This window comes from Camellia sinensis, chromosome 11 (assembly GCF_055761805.1).
Source record: "Camellia sinensis isolate YWXY chromosome 11, ASM5576180v1, whole genome shotgun sequence".
NCBI lineage: Eukaryota > Viridiplantae > Streptophyta > Magnoliopsida > Ericales > Theaceae > Camellia > Camellia sinensis.
In genome coordinates, this window is record NC_138971.1 from 19,249,246 (window position 1) to 19,273,075 (window position 23,830).

At 39.5% G+C, this 23,830-nt stretch overlaps 1 protein-coding gene and 1 pseudogene across 2 annotated transcripts; both read left to right on the top strand.

The window, feature by feature from the left end:
* The first annotated feature begins 5,498 nt into the window (after positions 1–5,498).
* LOC114281607 (E3 ubiquitin-protein ligase XB3) lies at positions 5,499–8,430 on the top strand. Its single transcript, XM_082894857.1, has 4 exons — positions 5,499–5,576; positions 7,105–7,226; positions 7,348–7,518; positions 7,607–8,430. The coding sequence occupies exons 1-4, from the start codon at positions 5,499–5,501 to the stop codon at positions 7,656–7,658; spliced, it is 423 nt and encodes a 140-aa protein (XP_082750983.1). The 3' UTR covers positions 7,659–8,430.
* Positions 8,431–9,099: 669 nt separating this feature from the next.
* Positions 9,100–14,443, top strand: LOC114267652 (26S proteasome non-ATPase regulatory subunit 2 homolog A-like; annotated as a pseudogene). The gene is made up of 12 exons (XR_014343597.1): positions 9,100–9,341; positions 9,420–9,560; positions 9,640–9,744; positions 10,123–10,344; positions 10,581–10,694; positions 10,780–10,995; positions 11,091–11,150; positions 11,251–11,364; positions 11,491–11,576; positions 12,520–12,628; positions 12,753–12,931; positions 14,046–14,443. The product of XR_014343597.1 is annotated as a 26S proteasome non-ATPase regulatory subunit 2 homolog A-like (transcript).
* Positions 14,444–23,830: the final 9,387 nt, after the last annotated feature.

The following is a 23,830-nucleotide window of genomic DNA, read 5'->3' on the forward strand; positions in this document are numbered from 1 at the left end:
TTATGCAAAACATACAAAAAACAAAATAAAAGCATATTCTATGCAACGAGAACTGAAGCATGTTCTATGCAACATTGGAATGCATATTTAATGCAACAGTACAAAATGCATGTTCTATGCACAATGATTGAAAGCATGTCCTATGCGAAAATGAAGAAATGCATATTCTATGCAACAATAGATGAATGCGCATTCTATGCAACAATGGATTGAATAGCTACTTCTAGTTTACCTCTCGGAAGAGTTGCAACAAGTTAAAAAGGATACACCTCATTGGTGTTGATCAGTGATGAATCGTGCACCGAAGACACGGTTCGGAGCTTCCGCAAAAACAATTTGAGCTTAAAAGTGACTTTCTTGAGAACTAAGGGCACAAAATAGAAACAAAACACAAATGAAGAGCACTGGAAGCCTGTCGGCCACCAGGGAGAGGTGTCGGCCACCTGTCAGGCACACCTAAAGGTTCTCGGCCACTGATGGCAATTCGGGCTATTTCGGTCTTTTTGCATTCGGGTCTTTAAGTACACATACCCAAGCTTCATTTCCTCACACCTCCCTAGCTGAAATTCATCCCTCTTTCACTCTAGACCTTTCTTTTCCCTAGATCCAAGCTTTATACGCGTTTTCCAATGCCCCACATGAAGTTGATTCGCTAAAACCTCTTGATTTCCTTTGTTTTGAACATTTTGGAATTTTTTGTTGGTGCTTTTTTCTTCATTTCCACCACTTGAGGCTTGTTCCCCTCGAGTTTCTCTTAGGTTCTGTGCCTTTTCCCGGGCTTTGACTTTTTCTCCCATTTTCTCTCTCTTAGGGTTGACTTTTGTTGACTTGTGGCATTCTCCACCCATTTTCCTCATTTTTGCCAACTTTCTCACCTCCTTTCCAGATGGCAGACAACATTCCCCATGATAGAGCTTCTCCAGGGATGGAGACGGATCCCGAGCATGTACCATTACCACCTAGGGTTCGTTCCTTTGACCCGGAGACATATCACCCTAAGGTGTACGTCCTACCGCTCGATACTATTCGTCATTTCAGAGGCTTTGCACGAGGCGTGCTGAAGGATGTCTTGCTACGAGAGCCGGAGTCTCATTTATCCTATGGCACCACCGAGGTATATACTGTCTTCTTACATTTTCCACAATGTACCTTGCATTTCTTGCATAGATCACGCTTACGCTGTTTTTCATCTGTTTATCTCAAACACATTCTTGCACTGTATTTCTCACAGTACCTTCTCAAACACATTCTGATTATAGGAGGACTCTCATTCTATCTGAGGATACAGAGCCATATCTGTGAGGGAGTGGTATATTGACCTCCCCACCGGCGTCCGCCAGATAGTCGATGAGGCCGGATTCGGCTTATTCTGCATGGGGCCATCGCGTCTCATAGCGAGCAGGCCCTTACTTGGCGCAATGGTAGAGAGGTGGTGGGACACCACCAACTCTTTCCACTTCTCTACTGTGGGAGACATGACGATGACTCCCTATGACTTTGCTATGCTCACCGGCATTGAGGTAGGGGGTCGGCCGATCCTTTATGATACAAACATGGGTAAATGAGAGGCCGCCTGGATCTACCTGTTGGGGGCACGCGCACCTCTCTTTCAATCAGGGATAGTTCGATATACTTGGTTTGTGGATCATTTCAGAGGGACAGAGCTAGGGACCCCTAGAGGAGATCGAGCAGTACGCCTGAGGCTTTTTGATGTTCCTCTTTGGCACCACTTTGTTTGCCGACAGGGTGAACACTGTCGGGCTATATCTCTTAAGTACCTTGCTATACTTGTCTCGAGTCCGGCTTTACGACTGGGGCAACGCTGGCCCCGGTACCTTATACGGCTACATGAGCTTGACATCTCGTAGGAGCGGGAACAAAGTCGATCGCTACTGGAGAGCCCGTGAGCTATGCTTTATTTTTCTGCTTTTCATTTCCTACTGTGCTTTTTGCTTTGCACCTTTTGTAAACTGCACACACATAGTCTGATCTCTACTTTGCATTTGTATTTTCTGCACACTGCACTATACACTCTACTTTCTGCACTTTGTATTCTATATTCTCTGCTTTCTGCATTCTCTGGACATTGCGCACACAGTCTGCTTTCTACATTCCCTGTGTTTATTTGTTGTACACTCACTGTCGCCCTTTTGCTTTTTGTAGCTATGCGTATACGCATATTTTCCCACACTTGCTCTAGAGCCAGAGGTGGAGATGCCTCCTGTTGTACCCTACTCTCATCGGTACAATGGTAGGTGCGTGAGGAGGACCAGGGAGACCTTCTCATTCTTCCCCCGGTATTCACTACAAGAAATTGCACTTTTGGCGGCTACTTTTGGCTACAACGTCAATTTTTCGTAGCTAAAAGTATATTTTTGGCGACACAGCAATCAATTTCGTTGGGAAAAGTAGACCTTTACCAACGCAATTTACTATCATCGCTAAAAAAGCATAACACTGACTAGGCGCCAAAAATATTGGTTGGCGCCAAAATTTCATAAATTTTAGCTACGAGGCTTAATTTTTAGCAACACAATAAGCGTCGCTATTAATGTGCTTACTTTTGGCGACGACAAGTTGGCATGGGCAAAGAGTTAAACATTTAGCGATGATAATACTATTCGTCGGTAAAAGTTTTGGTAGTGAAATGAGGTGATCTAGTTATTTGTATTTTTATTATAATTTTTCAAAAATTTTTAAATATTCTAATTATTGAATTGTAAAATTAAAGTGATCATCGAATTATATCACAAAATAAACCCGTCAAACTCAAACATGTTTTTAAGTTGAGATGGCTAATTTAAGATAATCTAAACTTTTCCAAAGTGGTTAGATCATCAATTTCAATATATTTGGTTGTATTTTTAGAAACTTATTTCAAAAATTTTTTTCTAAAAAATTAAAAAACATTTGGTGAAAAAATAAAATATACTTATTATTTTTGTATAATTTTATGTTTTGGGAGGTCATAAATAATTTTTAAAATTTTAAAAATATATTTTTGATTTTTATTGTTCTCAAATTAATTTTAAGTTATTCCAAAAAAAAAATCTAAAAATTGTTTTTATTGTCCTCATTTTTTTTTGGTGATCTGCTTATTCAGGCGGTGTGAATGTTCCCTCTCAAAATTCCCTCTTTTTTTCCCCAGGATAGGTAACAAACCCCCTCATCACTCTACCCGATTTTCCATCTTGCACAGCCTTCTCTCATAATCCGTAGGTCCCTACCCTTACAATCGCACATCCGCATAGACGTTTGTTGATTATCAGGTTTCCGCCGTTTGCTGCTGATGTGCGAGACCAGGTGAAGATTCGACTAAAAAAACTTATAGTTCTCTATTTGTCTCTTGCTCAAATCGATTCTCTCGTATGTTGTGGATCTATGTTTTTTATTGTTAATCTGGTTTTCTTTGATCTGTCTTTGATGTCCATGTGATTTTGCTGTTCGAAATGCCACTGTCGGTAAGCTATATGTAGTGATTAACCTACTGATATGAAATCAAAGTAACTTTTATAGGTATTTGATTGAATTAGGTTTAGAATAAAATCTGTATATCAATGCCCTTATTTTGTATTTTGATTTGTTGTACTCTGTAAGAGAACATTTCCTGAAATGTCTGTCCCTTGCTTTGTGATCATTTTTAAAGCATTTATAAATATATTATTTAGTACCCCTTATTTTGAAAATCCATGATTTTTGAAAATCATGAAATATTTCAGTTTCCCCCTAAAATATATATGTATATATACATGTAGCGGCTTTAGATGATTTACTAACCCATCTATTACAGCTTTAATTGTTTCATTAAAATTTGTATTAAACTTGTCTAATAATGTTCATGTTTTGGTGAATGTGTAAAGCTATTATATGTACCACCATTTTGATCTTTGGAGGAAAATTAAAAGAATTATAGGGGTTGAAGGATGGTTGGGGAAGTAATGGAGGGTTGTGGACAGTTCCAGAATATAGCATTAGCAATGGCTGTGGTGATGGTGGCAATAATATCAAGGTAAAAGAGGAAGTAATATTTCAAGGTGGAGGAGGAGAGGAGTGGAAGTTAGGGAAAAGAGAAGCTAGTGTGTTGAGGTACAAGGAGAAGAGGCAGAACTGGCTTTTCTTCAAAGGTATCCGTTATGAAGTTCGAAAGATCAACGCAGAGAAGCGTCCTCGTATGAAGGTAAATAAACATTATATATATATGTAATTAATCTATCATGTTTAAATGTTTTAGCTATTGCAAATGATTTTGATAGTGTTTTTCTTTTCAATATCATTTCTTCACTTTTTTTGCAGGGGCAATTTGTGAAGAGAAGTTGAAAAATTATAAAATGTGACATGTTAAATTGTAGTCATCATAAAGATTAAAGAGCATGTTCTTTTGTGTGCATCTTTTTCTTCTTTTTTTTTTTGGTGGTTTTTTTTAGGTTGCTTGTTACATTGTAAAGGAAGTGATAAATGGCATGGCAAGCCCAAAAAAAAACATTGCCCCCAAGAAAAAAATTAAAATTGTAGAGGTATTGTAAAATTCTACAGAATAAACCAAAAGAATAATACATGCATTAGATCAGACAGTTTGAGTTAATATTACCTATCGATGCATTTTTAGTCTGTATTGGTTTGTAGGTAGAAAATGAGTAGAAAAAGGGTGGTTGAGCTGTATAACATTTTTCTGTTACTGTATAAAGGTCTAATGTGCTTTTAAAAAAAGGTTGTACTTTTTTATAACATTATGTCAATATAAAACAAATGTTTTATACTAGCCACTTAAATGATGTCTCAATGTTCTTAATTGATTTACAAAGTGCACACATTATAAGAAAAAGTTACTATTTTTTTGTGGCATGTTATGCAATTTCCCTGCTATTTTATCTTTTAGTTAAATCTGGATAACTTTAGCCCTGTAGCCGTCACTGCCAAACCTCCAACCACCTCCCTAAAATTGTTCACTTTGATAAAATGAAATGTTGCTTTTATGGAAATTCATGGTGAACCTGTGATAGGGCTGTGATCAATGAATTCAAAAAAATTAAAATGTGAACACGACAATAGACCTTTTCATTAACAGTCATTACCGTGTTGTAATGCGGGTTGCAGTAGTAGTCAAGTGTATTTTAGATATAAACGGATCATAGACTTTCAATGTGATCATGGGGCCTTCCACTTCCTCTAAGAAATTTTTTTCGTAATTTGTTGAAATTTCTCATTTAGACCAACCATATATTAGGCATTTTTGTCATTTGTGTTTTGGTAAAGATAACGATGGTGCAAAACTTTCACAATAGGACCAGCAGGAATTGTTATTCTCTGAGTTGATATATATCATGTTTGTCTCTGCAAAAGGCTTTTTAGTGTTTGTCTCTGTCATTTCCTTTCTTTACAATTGCCTTTCATGTCTTTTAGATCTATTTTTAGTGAGTAATATGCTTTAGCCTGTAGGAATATACTTGTTCTCCTCAAAGATGATGTTATATCAGACTGTACATCGTAGGACCATAAACATGAAGAATCACCAGGCCCGTTTGACAAAGCCTGTTTGTTTGGCTAGTTGGAAATTGACATCACTGAGAGAAAATCAGGTAAGGTAATACTATAATGTACCAATAGAATTTATATACAAATATTTAATATAGAATAATATATTTTATTTATATCTATTCATTCGAAGTCAAAAAGCTGGTTGGTGTTAACAGAAAATTATAGGCAAATTAAAAACAAATAAATAAAGTGAAGAGACAAGAGATTATTGCTAGAACAAATATTCAGTCATAACCGATTAACATATTGATGGTGAAGTTGAAAGTCACCATCCCAAAAGAAGAAATATGGAAGGGGGTTTTGTTACAAGCCATCCATTTCATCTTGAAATTGAGAAGGCAAAGAAGATGCTAAAGGTAAAAAACTGAGATGTATCCTACAAAAAAAATAAAATAAATAAATAAATAAAATCACTTTGTTAACCTGATTGTTTGGCACTAAGTGCTTGAATGAACAAGCACTTATTAATGAAATTGAAAAGCTAGTAGATGCAATTATTGAACAATGAACAAGCACTGATTAGCAATACAAATGGTAAATTATTGTTTGTAATAGACTTTGAAAGATTTGATTATGATAAATTAAAATCTTACAAATTATTCATGAAGACGTGTCATGAATTTCCCAGCCAAATTCATGGAATTTAGACCTATTTAAGGCCATTGCATATTTTGCAGTTGCTCTATGACCATTACCTAAACTAAAATTATTTTTCGTGGATTGCAATTCTATTTGATAACAGACATGTTCTCACACATCTTGGCCCCTCAAAGATTTGTAATGAACGTAAATAAACTTGTAAATGGGCAATTTGGTTGGGCAAGATAACTATTTGAATATGCTGGCTCTATTTTGGTTCATCACTTCTCTGATGATCATTCATATCAAAATGAGTTTTTTTTTTTTTTTTTTTGGGTTCATTTGCCTCGAACTTCTTTGAGATAATGAGAATTAAGTTATAGCCCCATTTCATACAAAAAAAGATTTTGTGGCAATGTTTAAATAAATAATTTGATTATTGTTATGTGACTATAAATAACCAGATGTGCTTCTAATTTTTTAATATTTATTTTGGTTGTCATGATTACTCCTTACAATTCACATTGTGAAATTTTTGCAATCATGGGTGCAATTGCTGACAATAGAGTTTGAGCCCTGTGAAGCATCTTGAATCATCCCGTTTCATTACCATCACAAAATAACAGGAAGATATAATCAATTGGAGTGAGCCCTCCACACCGCACACATCTCTTTTATTGTCTCGACAATTATTTTTGGTAGTTACTGTCATTTTCCTCACTGTAAGATTAGATTAGATTAGAGGTAGAGAGGTGTCTTTGTTCACTTTTTGATTCTGTGCTTATTCTCTGTCCCTACCATTAGCAATTTGGGCCCGCCCTTAGACATATATGGCTGGCAGTATGCGGTGGTTGTGCGGTAGGGGCCTGGTTTACCGCTAGCCTATGTCGCCCCCACTTGCAATACTTGTTTTTTATGCAAACAAAATACTATCATTGGTTGAATTGTAGAAGATAAATTGATCATTGGTTGTGTATGAAATTTCATTAGATTTTGATGTTTGATTCACTCCATGGAAAAACCTGTTTGCATTATGCTGCTTTCTATGGCCATCTAGATTGCCTACAAGCTATTCTTTCTACTACCCTTTCCACCTCTGTTGCACATTCCTGGTGACCCTCTCTCTCTCTCTCTCTGCACACACACACTCATATATGCTTGTGTGTAGAGAATATCCATGAAGTTGCTAAAGCCGTGGTTGTTTTGTTTGGTTTGATTTGGAGTTGATGGCAGGGAATTTGCAAGGTTTGTGAATATAAGAGATAAAAATGGAGCAACCCAATTGCACTTGGCAGCCCGACAACGATGGCCGGGGTGCGTTCATATGTTGTTAGACAGTGGGGCTCTTGTTTGTGCATCTTCTAGAGGATATGGGCAAAACTCTCTTATTGAAGGTTTTCTAGTGTAATGTCATAGCACTCTTAATTTGTCATTAATATTTATAAGAGTCCTGTTTGCAGTTTCCCTGGGATTATATCACTTCATTTTGCAGTTCGTGGGGGTTCATTGGATTGTGTTCGGGAATTACTTGCTTGGGGGGCTGATAGACTTCATAGAGATTCATCTGGGTAAACTTTTTATTTTTAATTTTTAATTTTTTTAGTTTTTAATTTTTTTAGTTTTTCTTTCTTTCCTGACTTTAGAAAGAACTATATGATAATTGATGCAGACCAGATCCACTGACATACGAAGTAGGTGATTTCAAGGTCTTTGATGCTGAAATTAGTTTTGAGTACTCAATATGGAATTAATGTTATAGCAGTGTCTGAACCCCATTGTTATTCCCTTTCTATGGAGTTGAATGTGCCACAATCTACGTATTTCTAGTGTGGTTAAACAATATTAGCCTTCATGCTCAATCATAACGAAAATCGAGAGTAATTGGTTCCTATTGAGATTGTTGACGATGACATGATGGCATTAAAGAATTTGGATTGAGGCTTTGACAAGTATGGTTTAACAAAAGATATGGTTGACACCTAAGAAGGAGCAACTTCAGTGGGCTTGTATAATGGTTGCTATTGCCAAATTATATGGTGGCTGCACCTAAGAAATCCTCTCTAGTGGCCTGCCAAAAGGTCTGTTAAAAACTTATATTGCCAAATCTTGTGCATCATTTGTGCCAACTCAACTTACCCAAGAGAGGGTTTTGATCCAATGGTCTGGATGTGAGACATCCATTGGACAGAATTAAGCAATGATCTAGATGTGCCAAAATGGCATTTGCACCATTGGAACAACATTGCTAAAAAAATGACATTTTGACATTTTCCTTTTGGCAATCACCACTGGAGTTCCACTGAACTTTTGACATAGTTGCACTTGAAATTTTTTTTTGCTATTTTTCTGTTTTTAATACTTCCAATATTGTGGGAAGTTTGCTCTATTTGTATTTTAAATGAGTGGAGACATTAGCTTCGAATGTTTTGTGAATGAAACGATTGTTATTTTTAGGTGAAGTTGCACCTGTCAGGCTTGCATCTTGAAGGGAAGGTAACAACTAGTATATTCTTATTTTTAGACTAGACTATGTATGCATGCTATATTTTGTCATTTGTATTATATGTTCGTAGCCTATAATGAATTTGAATATTATATGAACGTTGAAAACTGTATTAAGATATCTGTTAGACTTGTGGTTAACAAATTAGAATAATATAGTAGTCTTTATGCATAATGGAACTCCTTATCTTCCACGAGCAAACTAATGCCACAGTGCACTCATCCTTGTAATCTATACCTCTAATTAAGAGAATTCTTAAATCGGGCCACTGGTTGGTATTTGGTCACCATTGGGTAGGATGAAGAATATGGGTCAGCACCAACCCACAGATTGTGGCCTATAGACCCACCACCACTGCATCCTACTGATATGGAGCAGTCCTGGTTGGAAGAAACAAGTAAAATGAGAGAGAGACTCTTACCCTCTAGTGTAAAATGGAGCAGTCCTGCTGATATAAAGTTTATTAAACCTTACCCTCTAGTGTTACTGCAACAACAAACAACAAAACTAAAAGGCTTCTTTTAATAGCTGTTTTGAAGGATTCAAGTGAAGAAAATGTTTAGGTTGTCTCTCCTTTTATAATTGTTTGGAGAGTAAGTTTTATTTTAACGATGCATATAAACTACGCTAGATGTACAAATTTCATTTTGGCTTTTTGCCAAAGAAGGAAATTGTAAAGGTTGAGAATAAAGAACACGGAAAAGCCAGTGCTGCAGCAAGTCTGGTATGTTCCCCTCCCCTTTCAGTCTATTTGCTGGTCCAAGTTTCTTTATTGCTGGATTATCACCATTTTTCCTTATAGGGTATGATTCTGCTTTGGGATGTTGATTCTGGACTTGCCCAACTTGACTAGTATTTCCACAGTAATGACAACCATGTCATAGCCGGTGCATTGTTGGGAGTTGGTATTGTGAACTGCGGTATCAAGAATGACTATGATCGTGTGAGTTATACTTTGGCATTTTTCTGTACACAAGTCTGTGACTGTTATGTATTTGGAAATCCTAAATTTTTTTTTTCAGGCATTGGCACTTCTTGCTGATTATATAGATACAGAGGATTCTTCTGTCAGAATCGGTGCAATAATGGGTCTGGGCCATGCTTATGCTGGTGCCCAAAATGAGCAGGTGAGGTTCCTTGCATTTTTAACTGGTGGTTTCTTGGTAGGCCATGGAAACAATACTATGTCTGATTCAAGAGGCACATCAGTGGAATCATTCTGTCTATTCTACCATAGATTGTTAATTTCATCACAGAAGTTACAGAATTCACACAAATAGAGAGGGAGAGATAAAATTTGATGAGTACTGGAAGATACCTTCCCTTCCCTTTGTACAACATGTTTAATTAAAGTTGATGTTGATTAATTTATAATTTTTCTCAGTTCCATAGTTAATTATCTTGTATCTGTGGAATGCAAAAACATCATTTGACTTGTTCCTCTACTTTCTTTGTTTGATATGTTTATTTCTCATTGCAGCGGACTAATCTAAATCATTTGTCAGATCCGTAGTAAATTGACTCCTATCCTTGGAGATAACAAAGTGCCTCTTGATGTGATTGCGTTCACTGCTATTTCATTGGCCTTGGTATATGTTGGTTCCTGTAATGAAGAGGTTGGTCAGGCAATTATATTTGCATTAATGGACCGAAGTGAATCAGAATTGGGGGAGCCCCTCACTCGACTTTTGCCTCTTGGCCTTGGCCTTCTATACCTTGGGAAGCAGGTAACTAAAAAATGCAAGCTGTGGGGCGTTTTTTAATTTTTTTTTTCTATTTTATCACAGATTATTCTTTTTCAAATTGTGATAATTTAAAAAAAAAAAAATTTTGGTGGTGCATCTGAAAATTATTATTTATTTATTGTTGATAACACCTTGTAGACTCTGGACTTGATTCTTATTTACATCATTCGTTTTTGTTGTGTTTTTTTTCTTTGGAATCCCATTGTGTCGTTTGACAGTAAAGTGTGGAGGCAACAGCAGAGGTTTCTAAGACATTTAATGAGAAAATTAGGAAATATTATGACATGACCCTACTTTCCTGTGCTTATGCTGGAACTGGGAATGTGCTCAAGGTGTTTACTCCAACCCCTTTAATTTAAATTGGAGTCGACTGTTATGTAGATGAAATAACTCACTCTACTGTTTATTTTCACATAGGTCCAACACCTTCTTGGTCAATGTGCCCAACATCTTGAGAAGGGAGAAACCCATCAGGGACCAGCTATACTTGGAATTGCTATGGTAGCAATGGCTGAAGAATTGGGACTTGAAATGGCTATTCGCTCATTAGAGCATCTATTACAGTATGGAGAGCAGAATATCCGAAGGGCTGTTCCTTTGGCTCTTGGTCTTCTTTGTATATCAAACCCTAAGGTAAATTATCCTGTGATATTTTCCAAGCTGAGCAACCTTGGAACTGGTGTTTGAATTGCAGTTGAGCTAATTTATGAATTGGATGTTCTCACCAGGTCAATGTTATGGATACATTAAACAGACTTAGTCACGATACAGATACAGAAGTAGCAATGGTATTCTCTCTTTCATATAATATATTAGGACTATAGTTAGTATTATCGATTCCTTGTTAGTTACAGCCTAAATCTTGACATATTTATCTGGATTCTACAGGCTGGCGTCATCTCCTTAGGGTTGATTGGTGCTGGAACCAACAACGCTAGAATAGCTGGCATGCTTCGCAATCTTTCGAGTTACTACTACAAAGAAGCTAGCCTCCTTTTTTGTGTAAGTTTCTCTTGGAATTTGTTCCACAGTGCATCTCAGATTTTCTTTCTTTCTTTTATTTTTATTTTTATTTTTTATTTTTTTAAGGGGTTCTGTTTTAATGATTTGTGTTGGCCACTTGTGCAGGTACGAATTGCCCAGGGTCTTGTACATTTGGGAAAAGGCTTGTTGACTCTTGCTCCATATCATTCTGAGCGCTTTTTGCTATCCCCGTAAGTGTTTCTTCTCCCCCATATTAACTTTTCAATTTTAGGGTGTGGGTTAGAACTGATTCACATACATACATATCCAGCGGGAGATGAGCAAGTTTCAACAATGGGAGACTTCTTCCAAAGTGGTAGTTTTCACATCAGGACTGACCCGTTAATTGGGATGTTTCTGTTGAATCTAAAGGTTTTTTGTTAGAATTTTGATGGCACCTAAGCTAGTCCATGTAGTTTAAACCTACCATTTCAAGTGGTTCATTCCGCTTTTAGTTAATATCCCGTATATAGGGGAACAATGGTTTGTTTCCCATTTAAGAGATTTATTTTTGAAAGAAGAATTATTCCACATTATTTATGTGATGGAATTCTAGAAATGAATCAATAGCATTCATATGGAATTTCCAAACACACTAGAAACAAACAAAAAATTCGTCATCCTATGAGCATCTTTTGTATAAGAGAAGTTTTGGTCTTAGATACAGCCGAGTGTTGGAAGAGGATTAAATCAGATGATCCAAATAAGTTCAGCTTACAGCTCTGTTGGGTTAAGAATGGTGTCAAATGCTTCATGCATTCACTTCTTCGACAGGGTAAATCATTCAGTAGAGCTAAAAGAATATATGATCTGTATTGTTTGCAAAGTTTGTTTACTGTTGTAATCTGTAATGTGGCTATTTTGTCCAAAGCTGTTAAAAGGCTGTCATGTGGAGTAAAACATTTTTATTTATAAAAAAATAATAAATAAATAAATAAATAAATAATTTGTGGGATAAAGCATATTGGGAGACAGGGTTACAAATATGAAGTTTTTAGATTATGATCTAGCCTTCTTTTCTGCAATTAAATGAATAAATAAATTTTAGTATCTGTGAGGAGAAGTATTTTTAAGTCATACCTCTGGCTTTTCTGTCGGCTCACTTTCTGTATGTATTTCATCTTTTTCTTCCAGAATGGCACTGGCTGGAATAGTAACCTTACTGCATGCATGTCTTGATATGAAAGCGATCATATTGGGGAAATATCATTATGTTCTTTACTTCCTCGTTTTGGCAATGCAGGTTTGGTCTCAGTTTATAACAGTTTGTCTACTTCTATCTCACTCTCTATTGCTTTTAATCATTGGGCTGTTAACACACTACTACTAATGGTTGATTATGTTATATATTTCCTTCAATACTACAGCCAAGAATGCTACTGACAGTAGATGAGAACTTGAAACCTCTGTCAGTACCTGTGCGGGTAGGCCAAGCTGTTGATGTTGTTGGCCAGGCAGGTCGACCCAAGACCATTACTGGTTTCCAGACCCACTCAACACCGGTTCTTCTGGCTGCTGGTGATAGAGCGGAGCTTGCTACTGAGAAGTACTACATTCTATCCCTTGCTAGTGTAGAATTTATTCAAGACTGAAGCCTAGAGAAACAACCAAATCTCATGAGAACGTGGACATAACAAATCACATATTGCAACATAATGCACGTACCGTATTGTTCTATGTGTGAGATACTAAGCATATATTATGACCTGAATGCATTTATTAGCATTTATTGTAATACTAATGCCATCAAACTTGCTAGCTGGTTTGTTGTCTATTTGGTTTTATAGATCAGTCTGTTGGGTGCATAAATTTCCTCTTATCTTCCTCACCCTCGTGTGACCATCTTCCGATTGATTGCAGACTCCATTGAAGCTAGACCTACTTCCTACAGAAGCTAGAATAAGCGGCAAGGAATACAAGGAGAGAGTTGTTAACAATCTCAAGATTTTAATTGTGCATTACTCGGGTATTTTATTGTAGGATGGATATATATATATTTTTCTTTTCTTTCTCCACTAGCAGATGGTGGGGGAAGGAGGTCAATGTTTCTGATCTTGTTTACTGGTACCTTCATTATAGAAGCATTTTGTTGACTTTCTCATGACTAATTTAATGATTTGAGTGTAATAAATTTGCCACTAATGGTTTTGAGTGAAATGATTCGACTTTGTTTCATATTTCAGTGCACCAGTCACATTCTAAAGCAGTGAAGAGAGCCATTAGTGAACATTGTGGTGTATGGACAATCTCAATGCTTAGTTACTTTTACTGTTTCCAGTGCATTGGTATAAGGTTAGCTTGGTAAACATTGTGGTGTACTTGAATTGAGTGTTTTTATATGACTCACTCTCCTAGTGTAAACATGACAGCCAGTGAATTAGTTTGAATTTTTACTTAACTTCTGTTAACCTGATGGCTTAAAAGTTACTAAGAATTGTATAGTTTTGAGGGCTGTTTGAACAATTGATGGATGACAAACATGGTAAACTGATTTCTGAGCATTTTGTATAGTTTTGTTACTGGTTTTGTTTGATTTGTTTTCTGACTGTTCTGGTAAATGAGGTAAACTGCTGCGTCAATTCTGATTTGGTTATATGATTTTGTTTGGGTTGCTGAGTTGAAATGGTTTTCTAAACTGGTGATGATCTGTGTTGAATCAGTTTGCTGATCTGCTATACTAATCTGCTATTCTTCTGGTGCTGCTGCGATGTTGCTGCTGTTGTTGAGATGCTGTGGTGATGCTGCTGTGATGGTGATTGTTACGATGAGGTGCTGCGGTGTTGTTGTTGGATGTTTGCTGGTGTTGTTGATGTTTGGAAGGGTGCAGAATTTTTTGTCCAATCTGTAATAGATTAGGTTTTCATTAATGGGGGTTGTCATTAGGTGTAAGTTCGGGCAACTGCTAGTGTTTTGGATGGAAGGGTATGGATGGGTATTTTGTGTGATTTCATATCACTGTTATTAGTTTGTTATAGTGGCGCCTGAGGGATGCCTCTTGTAAAACTGTAAATCTTTTAAAAAATTATAAATGAGTTTCAATTATTTTTGCCGCTGCAAATTTGTCGTCGTTAAAAAGTAAAGTTTTCTCGACAAATAACTTGTCGGTAAATGTGTAGCTAAAAGTTTATTTTTGTCCACTCATATTGTGTTGCTAAAAGTGTATTTTTTGCCAATGTCAATTTGTCGTTGCCAAAACTAAAGCTTTATCGACAATCAAATCGTTGGCAAATGGCAACATTTACCGACGTAAATGTGTCGCTAAAAGTTACTTTTCCCCATTCATATTGTGTTGGTAGAAGTGTATTTTTTGCCAATGTCAATTTGTCGTTGCCAAAAGTAAAGCTTTAGCGACAAACAAATCGTCGGCAAATGGCAACATTTACCGACTTAAATGTGTCGCCAAAAGTTTACTTTTGCCGACGCATATGTTGTTGCTAAAAGTATATTTTTTGCCCATGCAAATTTGTGTCGCGAAAAGTGTCACACAATTATCATATTTGAATGACTTTTACCAACGCAAGGTAAATTGCCGACGATGGATGGAGGCTTTTAGCGACGACTATGTTCGTCGCTAAAGGTATTACTTTTACCAACGCAATGATCATTTCGTCGGCAAAAACTTTTGCCAACTCACTTTTGCCTACGGGTTGCCAACGTAGCTTTGTGTGTCGGCAAAACTCTTTGCCAACGAATTTTCCCTTTTAGCAACATATTTTGTTGCGTTGCGAAAAATGCAATTTCTTGTAGTGATTTTTGACACGGTGACCGCAGTAAAGGTAACTCAAAACTCACAGTTATTTCTACTTTACTTCAGCTCTGATTCATATTGCATATCTAATGGCAACTAACAATCTGTGTATTTGTTGTCTACAGATCTCGTGGCTGCCCTGGGCGACGATGCTTGAGGGTGTCAAAAACTAGTTTGCTGGTGCTTGGGGTGCTTCCCGTTACCGGCTTGTACTTGAGAGACTGGTAGGCCGAGCCTGGTTCTTAGGCTAGCGCTTCCTGGGCCAAATCTTGGGTTTGTCGTTGCAAGCGATTTCCATGCTACCTCCGCCATCCATGCGGACTATAGAGAGTCTCTCCCAAGAGGAGATCGACTTTACACGAGGCGTGCATGCCGACTACTTTCTTGGAGAGGGGGACTATGTGACATTTATCCAGACGCATCTAATGGCTCCTTTGACGGGTACTTCTGCTCGTGTAGGGAGAGCAGCAGATGCCCCTTCGATGAGCAGGGCTCGAGCGCCGAGGGACAGGGCCCGAGGGGTGCCCCCCACTAGACCGAGCTTCGATTGGCCAGAGCTTCGGTTGGCCAGAGCTTCCGACCAAGTTGACAGGTTGGCGATACACCGGAGAGGCTTACCGGATTCCGATTGCGCCTCTGGTCGCTGGTCACAGATATGTTAGAGTGCCTGATTCACCTCTAGTATGCACTACAGTTCTCATTTTTCCATTCTGGCTCAGATACTCATTCCTTCTGGACACTGATCATTCCAAATTGCATTTGCAGGCACATACAAGATATACCGAGTATCCGCTAGAGATGTTGGCTTCATTCGAGGGCATGATCTTGAGAAGGGAAGCACTGCTTGGCTTCCACGACATTCAGGTAATTTCTTCAGTTTTCTTGCATTTCGGTCATCACATTTCCACTGATACGCTGAAACTGACATTTCAACTGAAAATTTTCCCACGCTACACTGAAATACTGCATTTTCATACTATATTCATACTTTGTACCTGACTTCTGCATGTATTGATTTTGCACACCATACTTGCATCGCATACCGTGGCTAACGTATACCAACAACCCTGTCAAGTCCCACTTTTACTGACAGCGTTGGCAGCAACAGTAGCAGGACCATCAGCACCCCCTCAAGCAGCAGGGAGAGAGAGATAGGTTCCTGCACGCGACCAAGGCAGAGCTAGGAGCACCTGAGCTGAGAGTGGCCCTTCAGAGCCTATTCTGAGCGAGGATGATACTGAAACTAGTGAGACTGATAAGGTTGTGGGTCAGCACGCTGAGTCATCCGAGAGCAGAGACAATGATGCTGGCTCGGATTCTACTAGTGGTGATGCTGAAGCCGAGGAGGGCTCCGAGGTAGAGGGCGACAACGACTCCGGTTCCGGTTCTGATTCAGCATCAGGTTCAGATAGCAGTACGGATGGAGATAGCTCTACAGAGTCTGCTCCACCGAGGAAGAGGACGACGAGGGCCTCTAGAGCTTGAGATAGCTGGAGCTGGTTTCCTATATTTTGCTTAGTCTATTTTTTTTCCTAGTAGTGTTAGCACTTTGTACAGCTTTAGACAGGCTTTATTTTCTTTAAAAAATTGTACTCTTCTGTAAAAAAAGTAACTGTGATCAGAATGAAAACTAACTTTTTGTACGAAAAAGTGTTGTATTTTGCATCCTAAGCACCGCATGAGCACCACAATGCATAAAAACAAGATTGATGGAAATTAAACTTCGTGTTGGCACAACTTTCTTGATCAGGTAATGAACCGACCAACACTTAACAAACAGAGTAAAACAAGTTGATGAACAACTAATAATAACAACTCGACAAACAACGCAACAAATCGACAAGCAACAATTGGATAAGCAAAAACAAAACAAAAACAACTCAACAAAACTAACCAAAACAAGACAACACAACGCACAAAGAGCAAAACAAAACAAAGGTTCTAAGCACTCTCGACATAAAGATTGACCAGAGTACAAACCAGGAGTCCATTGACCATGAACAGAGGCTGTCGGCCACCAATGGTGGCCGGTTCACTATAAAAGGTGGCCGGTCGGCCATTAGTGCAAGGGACCTCCATATTGTTGCCACATGTCTTCCACTCAGTGCCTTATTTTCTACAAAAACTAGGACCCCATAGTTTCTTAATTCCAGCTCTCTTTTTGCCACAAATGGAGCCATTCTTTGCCCAAAAACTCTCAAATTAGATTGCAACTTTGGATGGCTCGGAAAAGGTGAATTTCTGGGGTTTGCGGATAAATGCACTATTCCCGCTAAGTTGTTCGCCGCTATGTTTTCGGTTCCTTCATGCCGCGGCTAGGTGTTGGAACCCGGTTACACATTTGTTTAGCTTTGGGGGGGCAAGAGATATGCCCTGCAATTGAAGAATTCCAAGTTTTGATGGAATCCCGGCATGGCGAGGAAATCTTGCCTCAATCTAGTTTTAGCCACGTCCAAGCTTTAGGAAGGATGTGTGGGCTCACTTTACATGAAGCTCGATCATTAGTTCACAATGGAGAGCTGGACATTCCCAGCCTCATTCATCGATTTTTTGATGTCGGTGACTGTGCCGACCATCTTTGGTAGAGTTTTCAACAGCATGCCCTTTGTTTGTGTATGTTGGCTCATTTTCTTCTTGCCCCAGATTTCGGAGGGTCTAGCATTCGCTTGATCGAAGTGGCCCAAGGCTTGAAAGAGGGCAAGAGCTACATTGGCCTAGCATTGGCCGAGACTTTGATGGGCTTGGACGCCTTCCATTGGCGAGTGACAACCAAATTCGTAGGAAGTCCACTACTATTACAAGTAATGTTTCCCACCCTCTCATATGTGTTTCTCACATCTCTTGACACTCAGGCTCTGTTTTTCTCTCAAAACCATTTCTCACTTTTCCTCTTCACGTACACCTCTCTATTCTTTAATCTCTCTTATTTTTCATCCCTCCCTAGATATGGCTCATGGATAGGTTGAAGGTAATGGACTCTTGCCCTGCATATTCAGCACAAGGCTATTTTTTTCGCCAATGGCTAGCTGATTTCGCAAACGAAAGGTGGTGGTGTCATTGGATGTGCAACAGGTCCGCTACGGACATTGCTTGGTATTGCCCTGGTTTAATCTGCCTGAGATGAGCTACAACTTGGCTTAACAACCTGGCATTCAGCTGGTTGGCTTGACACACTGTGTATTCTATTTTTTGTTCCGGTTCAGGCGTCAGTTCAGACATGACCAAACTTGCCCAGAAGAGGGGATAGAGTACCCAGCTTCATTTCCAATCTGAGGTTCACAGTTAGCTCGATATCCCACTGCATGGAGGACAAGAGAACTTCTGACTCCCACTCCTAATTTCAGTTGCACCCTTTCTGGTGAATACCTGGCTTGGCTTGAAGATGAGGCGCACATCAGGCCTACTTTAGCATCTGAAACTTCCACAAGCTCTGGGAGGGGACGCAGGAACACCTGACTCATCTATGCCGAAAGTTTATTGCTTCGATCTGTACTTTCAAGTTTTCCTTTCGAATGTAATAAAAGCAACTTTGATTTGTAGCAAGAGTTTGAGAACTTTGTATTGAAATAAATGAAATTGGAGTTGTGGGCACTGAAAATTTTCCTTTTGGTCCAAAAATGGTCGAAGTTGTAAAAAGATTAATTTGAACAATATCAACTTTTATTAAAACTTTTCAAAACCATTTTCGATAAGGATCACAACTGGACACACCTAGAATCTATCCTCGAGATGTACAACCCCAAATCCAGCAAATGGAAAGTTGCCCCTTGTCTGAATAGCACTGCACTGCACTGTGCTGTAACCAGCTCCCATAGTGAAGATCATAACCGAACTCCTGAGATACAGAAAGGACAAAGATGGCCTGAACAATCTCATGGACAAGACAGTTGAATTGGAAGTGTTTACGGCAGAGCTTGAGAATGAAGTTTCCTACGTATCCCGAAGATGGGAATCAAGCCTTACGTAGTTCAGTTCAGGTTCACTCGGGTATTAACACTCTCATTTTACGCTCTAACTTTTGCCAAGGCTGCCCTTTTTGGGTTTTCAAACTTGCAAGCTCAGTTTTTCTTTTTTCTAACTTTTTGTGCTCTAACTTTTGCCTAGGTCGCCCTTTTGGGTTTTTGGCCTACCGAGCCTGTAGACGCGCCCGCGTGGGGGCCCTCGCGACTACAGTTCGGACTCGATTTGTGTCACGGTTCTTAATCTGAACCAAAGAGTCCAAATCTGGCAAACCGTTTTGAGAAAAATAGATTTTTTTTGAAAGAAGTGCCAAACATGGACTGCTTTGCCAGATACAGAGTCGCCACCTAAATATTTTAAAATGGGAGAATTTAGGAAACCCTGACTCGGTGCCGAAGGCCACATGTCCGTCATCACCGAAGTTGTCTCGGCTCGGGAGCTAGGGTACGATTGGGGAAGGTCAGCTATGAGCACCCCCTCTCGCCCGGTCCGAAGACCGGCCTCTACTAACCATGATATCCGATTTTGAAAACGTTATGTGTTCTTATTCCAGTTATTAGCCTAGAATTACTATGTTATGCGCACAGCAAACAAGTATAGACTAGATTGCCTAATTTGGAAACAAGCATTGCATATCCGTTTGTTTTGAAAAGCGCTTTGGAATTTGCTACTCGCAAGTAGGCTAAAACACAGATTTCAATGAGTTTTTCCAACTCAAACAATCCAACCTTCACCGACAGGCATTCAAACAATTTTATCACATAAGCATTTAGCCGCATGGCAAGCATACTGTCATGGCAACACTCACACGCATGCGGGATGCTAAAGCATAAATACTTACATCGTACTCCGTGCCAAAACAATAAACTGGTTAGCAAACATACATGTCCTACTTCATGTTAAGAATGGCTAATGCAACACATACAAGATGTACTTAGAATAGGCTCGGCTAACCTAAGCATGGCATGTGAAATGCGATCAACTATCAGATACTCAGTTTTGAATTTGAAGTACAAATGCCATTAGTGTGATGTACCGAGCCTAATGCATGTAATACAAATGCATGAATGCACGCATGCATAGCATAAGGTATGCTAATTTTAAAAATGCCCTAGTCTACCATCATAAGCACGTAAATAAAAAGGAAGAAAGACGTGAGGTTGGAAGACATACACACACTCACGCACACTTATTACATAATTGCCCTCACTCGGAGGAACCAAATAAATATTACAGTCCGAATGATAAGCAAATAAAATTATTACAGAATTTCTAATTAATTAATAGAAAGAATGCAAAAAGAAAGGAAAAGGGCAGCCGCAGCCTCTGTCTCGGGATGCGCGAATGATGCATGCTCGAAACCCGGCTCGCCTGGAAAACCCGTACCATACCACTGCCGCCTCTGTTTATACTGCCCTGTCTCTCTGAAAATTGCCAAAGCCCTAGTACAGGTTCCTTGCATGCTGCAGAGTACCACCAGCTAGGGGAAATTCCCACCGGCAGTGCATAATTTCCACCGGCTGTTCCTGGATTTATCGGCCATTCAAAGATTGCCGGTCGGCACTGAATTATGCCTGTCGGCAGAAGCTTCCTGCAGAAGACAGTTTTGACAGCAACAGAGAACAGACAGTATACGGCATGGGATTTCAGGCAAATGTGAGCATGGTCATGCTTCTCGTCATGCTTTGAACTCAGGGAAGCATGGCCCTCGATCCTCGAGCCATCAATGGTGCATGATAACCCAAGAGATCAAGCTTGCCATTTGATGTAAAAATGCATGCAAACACACAAATGAGGACCAAGGCCTTATCATGTCGAAGTCAAAGGCCCCGATGACCGAGAGTTAAGGCACGTTACATCACTTATGGTATGAACGCCCCTTAACCCTCACACTTGGTTTGACACCCCGAACCAAGTAATGCAATGCATGTTATGCAAACATTGTTCAAAATGCAACATGATAATAAGATGCAAGGCATGCCAAGGGTCATGCAACTAGTATGACAAGCATGCAATGTTAGGCATACAAGATGCAAATGCAATGTAAATATGGACACCTTAAGCAATAGGATCAACGCAATACCACATTCGATGAGACAATCATGCAATGGACATAAGACAAGCATGCAACAGAGCCTTATACCATAAAGGGGCAGGCCTTGATCCATCCCAAAACAGTGGCCAAAAAGTGTCTAAAAGGTGGACCAATACTCATGCTAACAAGCAAACTAATGGTCCTAAGGTTAAGGCACAAAAGGGAGGCACTTCACTCCCACCAACATGACCACTCATGGCATGACTTAGACAAGCCAAAACAGAAATCTAACATGCAAAAAAAAATGGACTCCAAAACTCATTAATATGGTAGCTAAGGTGGCTCCAAAGAGATGTATGCACCAAAGCTCATGTGTAGGCATAAAAGGGCGCACCCTCAAGGCATGAAAGAGGTCACACATGCACACATACAAACATGATTCTTGGACTGAAATATGGTCCTAAATGATGCCAAATCATGAGGATGGTCAAAACTATGCATGCTAGAGGTCAATATACTCAAAGCTTACAAGCCAAAACACAAAGAGATGACACCAAGCAAGGCAAGCATGACTGAAATGGATGGCCAACATACCTTAAATATGGTAAAATAATGCCAACACTTTCGTGGAACCAAACCAACGCATGTAAGAAACATGGCCTAAACACAAGGTACAATTCTAGGCCAAATGGAGGAATGTAAAGCAGGTATATTAACCATGCAAATGGGTACAAATCCGGCCAAAAACAGAGATCACATATGACCCAAAACATCCAAAAAACTTCTGAAATGAGGCCTAAAATGATCAAGCATGCATGTTACCCTTTTAGGCCAAAATGCAAGGAAACAAGACAATGAAGGGAGAGGGGTGTCCCTCCCCTATGCAAGACTTCAAACCACCTTCCTCACCACTGAAAATCCACTGGTTTTCAGTGGTGAGAAGACCAAAACACTTAAGCAAACAAAGCCTTACCAAAGAGGCAACAAAAAGGCCAAACAAGGCCTAAGAGGGTGAGTTTAAACTCAAACCACAAAGGACCCTTAATGAAAGTTCTTAAGCATGAAAATACAAGCCTTTTTTATGTTATGCACAAAAACTAAATCAGCAAGTAAGATAGGTAAAAGACTAGTGTAAGTTTGGGAAAACTAAAGTGAAATGCTCACCCTTGAAGCACACTTCAAGAACAGCCAAGGCAGCCCCCTTCTTTTGATCAAAAACAGTCCAAAAACTCAAGAATCAACCCTCAAAGTCCTCAATCTCAGAGTAAGGTGTAATAGTGTGTCTATTGGTGCAAAAGTAAGGTAAAATCACACTTTTAGGCCAAGAAACACACACAAGGGAGGAGAGAGAGAGAAATATAGAGAGGGAATGTATCTATATATGTAAGCTCTGGTTTTTGCTTTCAAAGTCTCTAACCTAGAGGAGAAGGCCTCTCCTCTTATAGAAGTCCCTCTTGCAAAGCTTACACAACAAGCTTGCTTAGAGGGACATCCCTCCATACACGTGTATGGAGGGAGGCAGAGTTGGTGCCAGCTATCACAGCTGGCACAAAATATCTACATAGAGTAGATGAACAGTGGTCGGCTGCCCAAAAATGTCATTTTGACAAAATTTAGTGCCGACTGGCAACAAACAGTCCCGACCGGCAATAAAAAGTGCCGATGGCATCAAAAACCAGCCGGTGACCTTTAGCCACTGCCGGTGGTGTGTGGGGATGCCTCACAAGGAATTCCCTGCCCCTCCAAGGCAAAACACAAGTGTTTGGTGCAAAACCAGACACTAAACAGTCGAGTTCGGAGATCCTGAGGCAAGGCGCGTAGCCGAGACCTCCGGGAACTCCAAACGAACACAAACATGGATGATCACCGAGTGTTCAAACGGTGACGTCCAAGTCTTGAGGACGGTCAAAAATGGGGTGTCTACAGTTGCCCCTCTTTGACAGAACTCGAAAGTCATAACAATGACGGGAGTGAATGTCAAAGCCCAGAGACGACTTTTTTGACAAGGCCGAAAACTTAGACAAACATGCAAGACAAACAAGGTATGCGCCCGGAGGCAGGGGCAAAATGCAAGACAATGCATGAAGCCGAGCATAAGTTATGATCATGCAAAGAAAGCTGTAATGAAGCACACATGCGACAACTTTAAGCTATCATACACCAAACTACACTACAATGCAGAAAGGATGTAAGAGAATTATGCAATTCTGGATACTTCTCACTCGGATGATACAATACCTGTGCGGCTCGTCTGGTTGCACCAGCCTTAAATGAACCGTACATACAATATCGTGCCTGCAAAGAAAACAAACTTAACAGGTACAATATTGTTAACAACATGCATAGTAGTGTACTCGAAACGCGTGGCAGCGCAAAGCAAGTGGGGAGCATAACAATGCTGTGAAGGTACAGATGTGTAAATGGAGCACGCGGTCTACGCGGGCAATGAATTTGATCATAAGCATGTGGTCTACGCAAGCAATGAAGTTAGACAATCATGCGGTCTACGCAAACAAAACATGCGGTCTACGCAAGTAATGAAATTGAACAATAATGCGGTCTACGCAAACAAAACATGAGGTCAACGCAGGTAATGAAATTGAACAATAATGCAGTCTACGCAAACAAAACATGCGGTCTACGCAGGTAATGAAATTGAACAATAATGCGGTCTACGCAAACAAAACATGCGGTCTACGCAG

Coding starts and splice junctions, on each gene's coding strand:
- LOC114281607 (XM_082894857.1), top strand. CDS start 5,499: ATGAAGAATCACCAGGCCCGTTTGACAAAGCCTGTTTGTTTGGCTAGT. Junction 5,577..7,104: donor CATCACTGAGAGAAAATCAG/GTAAGGTAATAC, acceptor AAATTTCATTAG/ATTTTGATGTTTGATTCACT. Junction 7,519..7,606: donor CTTATTGAAGGTTTTCTAGT/GTAATGTCATAG, acceptor TTCATTTTGCAG/TTCGTGGGGGTTCATTGGAT.